The sequence below is a fragment of the Chrysochloris asiatica genome, unplaced genomic scaffold (assembly GCF_000296735.1).
Source record: "Chrysochloris asiatica unplaced genomic scaffold, ChrAsi1.0 scaffold00066, whole genome shotgun sequence".
Lineage (NCBI taxonomy): Eukaryota > Metazoa > Chordata > Mammalia > Afrosoricida > Chrysochloridae > Chrysochloris > Chrysochloris asiatica.
In genome coordinates this window covers 3,730,885-3,740,969 of record NW_006408584.1, presented here as the reverse complement: position 1 = coordinate 3,740,969, position 10,085 = coordinate 3,730,885, and the positions used below count along the sequence as shown (strand labels likewise).

The window sequence follows — 10,085 nt, the reverse complement described above, 5'->3', positions numbered from 1 at the left end:
TTCCATTTCATTTTTGACAACTTCCAATTTTCCCAGATTCATACTTCGTACATTCTATGTTCCAATTTTCAATGGATGTTTACAGCTGTTTCTCTTCATTTTGAGTTGTGGCCCATCAGCAAATGAAGGTTTTGTGGGCTTTTCTCCAATGAGCTCAACTCTATTCACATCATCATGGTCAACTATACTTTGAGGAGGCATTTCCTCCCCAGTTGCATTCTGAGTGCCTTCCATCCTGAGGGGCTCATTTTCCAGTCCTGTACCTGACAGTGTTTCTCTGCTATTCATAGACTTTCCAGTGACTAGTGTCGGGGAACAGCCCCGACAAACTTATTAGGGGGCTCACGAAGGGAGATGTGGAGTCGGCAAAAGAAATCACACAGAGTCGATAGTTTGTTCTGAATTCAGGATGATGATGATTTTACTCAATTATCTAGCTCCTTATATACCGTTACAATACTCCATAATCATCAATTACATTTTCTCTTGATTTATGAGCATTCAAGTTACATCAAGGCACATCAAAAATACCTCAAAGAACATTAAAATATTTTTCCTGATCATTTTATATATCATATCTGGCTTCCTTGTACTCCTTAGCTACCCTGATAAGATCTGTTTTTCATAAGTGACTTTGTTCTTCTCTAATCTTCCCTAAAATGTCAGGTTAACCTTAAAACATAATTCTGAGTCTTAACTCCTATTTCTACCCTCACCTATTATTTTCTATAGATTCATTAATCACAACATATACCTAAACATTATTTTCTATCATAACACACAACACAGTTGTTTCTCATGATTGATTAAACAAGAAAAACAAGAACATAAAAAATCACTTTAAAAAGTTTTGTAGTTAAGAATAAATGGAATAACTTCCTTATACTAACAAGTTCTCTATTCAAAACATCTAGTTAAATTTCTACCTAAGATCTATTACTGTTTCCTCAGCCCTTGATTGTGTCTAAGCTACTTTCCAGGAGTTTTAATATCCCTGACCGAAACTACACAGAATGTAGAACAGAATGTTGATTGTAGTCTTAAACTTGAGTTGGCAAAACTTTACCTGGTGTGAAATTTTCCTAGTGGTGAAACTTATTGTTAATGTAAAAAGCATTCTTTAGGACTACACATGATTGAATATGGTGTGAAGATGTCTAAATGTAATTTTTAATCCCTAATATGATTATAGAAAAGCATATGATTACAAAAAAGCCTACTAAAATTTTTTTATGATAAAATCAAGAAAAAAACAAAATGAACTATTCATAAAAGGAAAAACACAGGAACTTCAGGGCCCTCACATGAGAAGTCTCCTCGGGGCCTTGCCTTCCAAGGAGAGACTCATTGTGGCCTTGTTTAACAATGAGTCCTTCATGTGTAGGGTTCCTCACCATTCTGTTCCTTGATGGCATGGCCTCTCCCAGACTAGCGATTCAGAAGTAATTCATCACTCTTTCTTCCTAGTCTGTCTTTGTCTGGCAGCTCATCTGAAATCTGTCCACCATGGGTGACCCTGCTGGTTATTTAAAATACCGGTGGCATAGCCCTCAGAATTACTGGACTGTTAATCACAAGGTCAGTGGTTCAAACTCACAAGCCACTCCTCAAAAACCCTATACAAGATTACTGTGAGTCAGAACCAACTCAATGGCACTTAACAACAACATATGCAGATGATGCAACTTTGCTTGCAGACAGCAAAAAGGACTTGAAATATTTACTGATGAAGATCAAGGAGTACAGTCTTCACTATGGAAACAAAAATCTTCACAAGAGGAATAATAAATATCATCATGATAAATAGAGAAAAGATTGACGTTCTCAAAGATTCATTTTATTTGGATCCTCAACCAACACTCACGGAAGCAACAGTCAAGCAATCAAACAATGTATTGTATTAGGAAAATCTGCTACAAAAGACCTCTTGGGAGTTTTAAAAAGCAAAGATACCACTTAGAGTACTAACACACACCTAACCCAAGCCATGGTATTTCCAATAGCCACATATGCATATGAAAGCTGGACAGTGAATAAGGAACACTGTAGAATTGTGGATCCATTTGATTTATAGAGTTAGTGAAGAATACTGAAACATCATGAAATGCCAAAAAACAAACAAATCAGTCTTGGAAGAAGTACAGCCAGAATGGCCCATAGCAGACAGGATGGCAAGACTTTGTCTCCCATACTTTTGACATGGTATCAGGAGTACAAGTTTGAAAAAGATCATCATATTTGGCAAAGTAAAGGATCAGAAAAATAAAGGAAGACCCCAAGAAGATGGATTGACACAGTGACAGCAACAATGGGCTCAGACATAACAACAATTGTTAGGATGTCCCAGACCAGGCAGTGTTTTGTTCTGTTGTGTATAGGGTTGCTATAGTCAGAAACAATTCAACCACAAGTAACAACAACAACTTTGTGCCCACTATCAACCAAAAATAACAAAGAAGTCTGTTGGAGATGAAGGAAGGAAACAAAGTCAGACAGGAGAGAGACCATTATGAGATCCTGGAGGAGGAAGTGATAGGACAATAACAAAATTGCACTATCCCCTGAAGAATGAGATCTCAACAACTGCATAGGCATGGTTCCGGGCCTTAATTATGCTTTCATTGATATTATTAAGATAAAGTGGTTTTCCTAGTATCATTAATTTTTATTTTAATCACTCATATATGGATCTCATTAAAGTTCACAGTCAGCTTTGTCTTCTGAGGAACGACAAATGAAAATCTAGGGAGTTAATGCTCACACCATTCTTGCACTTGAAATAAGGAACTTAAGCACAAAACAAGAACCAGAGCCTATGGAATTCCAGGACAATAAAATGTGCTACAAGCTGGGGGCATCAGAACTGGTATCTTCTCGAGAGATACAGTTGTTCTCTCTACCACTTAGCATCATGGGGTTTGAAGTGATGTCAGAAAGCATCTCATCACATCACCTCATTTTACAGATAATGAAACTGAATCCCAGAAACACTGAAGCCCTTCTCAAGGCCAAAGCAAGAATTCAGTTATTCTGTAATTGAGTTCAACACCTGAGAACTCCATTTCCAATCCTGTGCTCATCCTACTTTTACTAATAGTAGGATGCTTCCCATTAAAACCAAACCCCTTGATTGCTACAAACCAGTGAAGCACTCAAGTAGTAATTAAAGGGTTAGCAGTTTAACCCTCAAGAGGACCTAAGAAGAAAGGCCTACCAATCAGATTTCAAAAGGTCACAGCCCTGAAAACCCAATGAAGCACAGTTGTACTCTGAAACATATGGGGTCACCATGAGTCAGTATTGACTGGACTACAACAGATTTGGGTTCAGGTTTTTTTGCTGCTTTGTTGTTTTTGTTTTTGGTGTTGTTTTGTTTTTGTTTGGGCTGGGTTATCGCTATGTAATTGGAAGAAAAGAATAACAGCTTGTTTGCCCTCATTCTTTCAAAAATCTCTTTTGGGAACAGCTTAAGAAATTGGATGTTTGTTTGTTTTTTACCATTTCTTCTCCTTTCATCCTATGTAAAAAATCAAAACTCTAAACTCATGACAGTAGGGATGAAAATATTGATAGAATTGTGAGCTGAATCTTCACAGGCCCTGATAAATCATTTATCTAATTGGCACTTGAACTCCCACCAGAAGGAGTGTGAAGTCTCAGACTAATCATGTGACACATCTTGCAGTATTCCCTTATGCAAACTCTCATTGTTAGTCATGCAAGAACCAAAGTAGCCTGAGGGTGTCCAGCTTCTTTTCTCTTTTCAATTGCCAATGCCACTAAAATCACCCACTGAGCTCATAGGCTAATAAATGACTTAATTTTTCCATTACACAGAACCTGAAGCGAGTGGCTGAGACCTGGATGGATGAATTCGCTGAGTACATTTATCAGAGGCGGCCAGAATACAGGCACCTCTCCACGGGAGACATCTCTGCACAGAAGGAGCTTCGCAAGCAGCTCAAATGCAAGGACTTCAAGTGGTTCATGGCTGCTGTGGCCTGGGATGTGCCTAAATTCTACCCCCCTGTGGAACCTCCACCTGCTGCCTGGGGGGAGGTGAGGAAAGGCTGCATGAAGTCTGTTTTGACCTTAGTGTGTTCTGATTCTCATAATCTGGGGTGGCGGGAGGAACTGCTAATGCCTTCCAGTCTTTTTCCCTGCAGTTGAGTACCAGTTGCTTAAATCATCTCAGATAAATGACTATCCAGTCTCTTTTTAGAGGTTACTAGAAACGAGAATTCAGCTCTCAGTCTTGTTAGCCCAACCCAGGACTATTGGCCACTGTTGACTTCTCAAATAGACTTTTTACATACATCTGGAAAATATTTGTGTTTGAAATTAGTGAAATCGCCTTACGAGCCTATTATAGCAAGTGAAAATACCTGTCATGCTACTGTTTAAATAAGGGTGACCTGATATCCATGATAAACTCCCTGGCTGTCCTCTGAGCACGGCCATGTTTCTGCTTGTATAGTGAAAGACAAGACAATGGAAGGACTTTGCTTTTTCCCAACCAGGATATACACCAGGAAGAATTATGAAGAGAAAAGTTTCCATAATATACAGAACTGTGCAACGTGCAAAAGTCATGTCAGTTCCTTAAATAAGCACTAACATTTCCACCTCTGAACGCCTCTATTTCATTTCCCTTTTTGAGATAAAATGGAAAGAGCTGAATGGCCTCAGTTCCTAGATTCAGAATATCTCTCTTTTGGCATAAAAGGACTATTGTGCCAGGATCAGTTCCATTCAATACTGATACTTTAGCCTTTTCCGATAGAATAGTGTTCTAAAGCAGACTAAAAATGAACAGGGTGGATTTTTTTTCCCTATCCATTTAATGTGATTTTAGCAGAGGATATCAAGGGAAAATGCAGACTGTGCTCAATGCTAGCCCCATCCCAGCTCTCCAGTCTTTCAGAAGATGAGAGTTGACTGCCCAGCATTGTGAAAGAACCCCTTCATCATCAGTGTTGGTTTGTAGTGTTGAAGAGATCATGTTGTTGTCTGATGAATGTCTGTGTTTAAAGAGCTCTGAAACAATGTTGCCCAGGGCTCAGTAGGAGAAGTCCCAGTGAGCCTTGGGAAGCTGTCTTGTGTGAGTGGTCTTAGCTTCCCATAGAGAATGAATTCAACAAGTTAAAGGTACACCATGCATTCTGATAGGAGGGCCCAAGAAGATTCCATTTTCTGCCTGGATCTGGGCCATCCCAGTCAACAAAGAAAGAATCAAGGCCATCATCATAGACTCTGTCCTCCGATTTTTCTGTGTATGCAAAGGGGCTTCAAAAAGTTTATGGAAAAATTCCCTCTCTTAATTCCATTTTTCCACAAACTTCTTAAAGCTTTCTCATAACATTGTCTGTGTCAGTTAATCATTTGGTCTTATCCTTTACACCTAAACGTTTCATTTAAGCTTCCATGGAATATTAGCAACATTAGTCTGCTCATATTATTAGTAGTCATCTATTATGAACATTAATTACAGCAGAGAAAAATTTAAAGGACATACCAGAAAGAACTGTCATAGTCTAGCATGTTATAGAATTTAGAAATTTGCTATCCAATAAACAAGGCGCCCTGGTAGTATAGTGGATTACGTGAGCTGGGTTGCTAACCTCAAGGTCAGCAGTAAGAAGCTACCTGTTGCTCCACAGAAAAAAACAATCTTTCTACTTCCATAAATATTGACAGCCTCTGAAATTCTACAGAGTCAGAAGGGACTCAGTGACACACAACCACCACCCAATAACCAGGTGAGTTCCATTCTAGAAGTGTTTCATTAAGGTGATGTCATCCATAGTTCCATGGTGTATTCAGTGTAGTCCTGCCTTTTCACTGTTATGAAGTCAATTCTGACCCATAACAACCCACATAGAGTTTCTGAGACTGGAAATCTTTACTGGATCAGAAAGCCTCATCTTTATCCAGAGGAGCCACTGGTGGGTTTGAACTGTCAACCTTACAATTGTAGTACAGTGTTTATCCTACACCAAGCCTGAGGATTCTTAGTCTTGCTTTCTTCCTATTGTTTTCATTGTTGTTAGATGCCATCTAGTTGGTTTCTACTCGTAGCAAACTATGTGCGACACAATGAAACACTGCCCTGCACAATTAATGCTAGGTTCAAGCCCATTGCTATTGCCACTATGTGAATCTTTGTGATTGTTGATGTTCTATGGTTCTGACTCATAGAAATCACAGGATTTCTATGTATAGGGTTTCCAAGGAGCAGCTGGTAGGTTCAAACTACCAACCTTGTGGTTCACAGTCCAGTGCCGATCCTGAAGCACCACACCAGGACTCAATATCAATCCTAGTCACTACGAAATATACTTGAAGATCTCACTGCTGAGTTTAAAGTCCCATCAATCTTTTCTCCACTTTATTTGAAAATATTTCTTTTGTGTACATGTGTATTTTGTCTTACATGGTTACTACTTTAAACTACAAGTGGTCACATTTTTCACTTTACTTGGCTGAACTATAGCTTGAATTTATATAGCATCTTGCTTTTAAGTTTATAGAAAACATGCAAAGATATTACATGAAAGTCACATAGATCCTTCACCTAGCTTCTTCTCATGTTATCATTTTATATATCTATGATGTATTTCGCAAAAATAAAATGTGCATTGGTACTATTAGCTAAACTACAGACTTTATTCAAATTTCAGCCTTTTTTTTCCCCACTAATATCCCTTTTCTGTTCCTGGATTCATTTCCATATATGACAGGGCTTTTCAGTTTGCTATAAATTTTAAATGGGCAAAACTCCTAGATAAATGCAATAAGCCAATTGCTGTTTTAGGAAGAAAATAAAAAGGTGAATGCAGAGTGTGTGGTTCTTTTTATAAGGCAGTTACAGGAAGGACCCACAACCTCTAGCAACATAAACACAAGAATCCTTAATGAGAGATCTGTGCCAAGCAACAGGGTAACTCACCATTTTATACGCTTGTACTTGGAATACTTTTCTACATGCTTCTCTGTTGCCAACCTGATTCTGGGTAAACAATTAAGTGCTTAGGCCATTTTTGGCTCTGGTAGTTGGAATGCAGATCTGTCAAAGATATACTACAGGCCATAAACAGCCTATAAACTGCTACTCTGCCCTAATATATTCAGCTGGATTGCAGAATTTGTTTAATAACAGTTCTTCCTGTTTTTCTGGCCTTATTACCCTTCAGTTTATTCTTACCACCACCACCACCCCACCACCCCACCCCCTGCCACACACACACACACACACACACACACAAAATAAATAAATAAATAAATAAATAAATAAACAAACCCACGGTCACCAAGTCAATTCTTACTCATAGAGATTCTATGGGACAGAGTACAACTGCTCACCATAACCCATCTGAAAAAGAAACCAAGTCATTCCTCTGTTCCAGATCTTTCCATAGCTACCATCTCTTTCAAAGTAATAGCCCAAAATCTTATATTGTTGTTGTTAAATGCCACTGAGTCAGTTCCAACTCATAGCAACCCTGGGTAGAGTTTCCAAGGAGTGGCTGGTGGGTTTGAACCACTTACCTGTGGTTACCAGTTCAGTGCTTACCCTACAGCATCACACCAGGACCCAAAAAACTCATAAGACCCTAAATTATCTGACCCCCCTATAATATCCCTCTACAATCTCTCCTTTTGGCCTTGTCATCATCCTTCAAACAGGCCATGCATAATCCCACCTCAGTGTCTTTGGCACTCACTTTCCTTCTACTTATAACCCTGCAACCCCGGAAATTCTTATGCCTCCTTTTCTTACTCCTTTCAGGTCCTTACTGAAAAAACAAAAAACAAAACCTATCTTCCTAACAAGGACTTCTCTAATCATCTTGTCTAAAATTGCAACAATATGAGCACAAACACAAGCATTCTTATACATTCCCAAATCCCCTTCTCTTCTTTATTTTTCTTGTTTCTCATCCATGTCCCCCACTAGAAAGTAAAAATTCAAAACCAAACATTGATGGTTTGCTATGTTACTATTGTTCTCAGCAGTTAGACACTATTTCTAGCTGCTTATAATAGGTGTTCAACAAATACTTGTTTATTGAATAAAAGGTGAATGAATAGAGTATTCTTGTTGTCCCACTCACAACCCATTGCTCTGTCCTCATGTCTGCATATCTGAAGTCTCCACAGAGTGCCCAACGCTCTCACTATGCCTCACTGCTCAGCAGAGCCCCTCCTCGACAATACAAACTTGGCCTCTTTGGAAACCTTGGCCGGAAGAACAATTTGATAAGTGGATTTTAGATAAGTGATTCTGATGGATTGTCAAATCTACAGTCCATATGATAGGCAAACAACATGAAATACTTTATTCTGACATAATTAAGGATAAAGATAAATTCCAAAAGTGAAAATACTCTTATCCTAACCATTTCTAAATTCTCCCTTGTTAGTTTTCTACTTACAAATCAAAAAGAGATTAAAGTCACATCAGACAGAAAAATACTTACCATAAAGGTACTCTCTAGAAACCATTCCCTCCTTTTGTACACAGGGTACGAGAGGATGGGCCAGAGAGAATAAAGAGGATTTTGAGACATGTGATATGTTGAACATTCCCTAGTGTTTTTAAAAATATAAGTAATGTACTTTTCTACTATGTTGGATAGGGCAAAAACAGGTTTAAAGTAAAAACCTACTCTTAAACCATTCGCATATGGAATGTCTTTTTTCTGTCAAGATGCTAAATGAAAGAAACTGAATTTCTTTTTTTCTCCTTCTTACCTTCCCCTCCTTAAAATTCATGACTTTACTAAAGCCATTTATAGTCCTCCCTCACAGTCCAAAAAGAATTCTGCAGAATCCTAATATCATGTGTAAGAGGCAATAAAAGATGTAAAATAGACAAACGTCTTTTCCAGCCAGTGCCATAAATTCTTTTAAGAAGTGTCTGCTTACTGTCCTAAATGTGCCAATCTTGGCATATCCATTTGTCATCTTGCAATTGTGAAAAACTTTTATAAAATCTTTATTTTAAAAATTCATCTCAATGCCAAACTACTGAGGTTGCTATTTAAATTCTTTCCTCAAGATTAATGTCACTCTGAATTGTGAAACATTCACAAACACAGACATCCAAAATTATTCCTGTTTTTTTTTCTCCTCGACTTCAGGCTGCTCTTGACTTCTTTTAGCTTGCTTACTGTACTTCTTTCTTCTAACATTCTCACAATGAACCAAGCATTTTAAGCTTCTCCATATCAGTTTACATGAAAGGAAGAACAATATTAGGAAATATGTTATCTGAAAGATCACCTGAGGATGGGAAGTTGTCTCTTTCAGATTCTGTGTAAGTGCTACAGATATATGATGCAGAGGTAAATGCTAACACTTTCTGCACAGTGAATGAAGCTCCCTCACATTCTCTTGGGAGACCAAATGGCCACTTTTCCCAGCGTTCCCTTGCAGCTGGTCTGGCAACTGAGAAAACTGCAAAGTAAGATTGTCTATTACACACACCCAGTCTGCCACCATGCAGCCTTTGCAACTGTTGCTACCATGCAAGGCTGTATATCTTTTAAACAGATCTTTAAATGAAGCAGCTTTTTAACAGATGATTTATCATTCTTTGAGTGCATTAGAGTTGACTTGATCTGTCATTTATTTTCTCAAATAGCAGCAATGCTGATACACTATGCTAATTCATCTATCTGGAGCTCAACAACAAGGCTTAGAAAAATGTAAGAGCACATAAAGGCTAGCATTGCCTTTTCAAATTTTACTATGTGTTTTCTGCGTCTTAAATTGTTGAGACAGAGCTGTGAAGACAAACTGAAAGTATCTTATGGTAAACATAATTTTCATTCAATATTCTTAGCTGAGCAAATTAGAGAGCATCATTTATTATTATTATTATTATTGTGAATTGAGTGAAGGTTTACATACAAGATCATCAGGTTTTACATTAAACAAATCATATGCTTTGCTTCATCTCAATGACTGGAATTCCTTCCATGCAGCAATAGTTGTTCTGCATCCTCCCTGTGATTACCCACGTACAAATACCCTCTTTCAAACTCTTATATATTTGTGGAATATATAAATATATATATATA

At 38.0% G+C, this 10,085-nt stretch overlaps 1 protein-coding gene across 2 annotated transcripts in view; it reads left to right on the top strand.

Annotated features, from left to right (window-relative positions):
* GALNTL6 (UDP-N-acetyl-alpha-D-galactosamine:polypeptide N-acetylgalactosaminyltransferase-like 6) overlaps positions 1 to 10,085 on the top strand; it is a 2,035,427-nt gene that overhangs the window by 1,928,112 nt on the left and 97,230 nt on the right. For both annotated transcript variants that reach the window (XM_006864525.1, XM_006864526.1), the window contains one exon: positions 3,838 to 4,059. In XM_006864525.1, the coding sequence (XP_006864587.1) occupies positions 3,838 to 4,059 (222 nt within the window). The remainder of the gene's footprint in view (positions 1 to 3,837; positions 4,060 to 10,085) is intronic.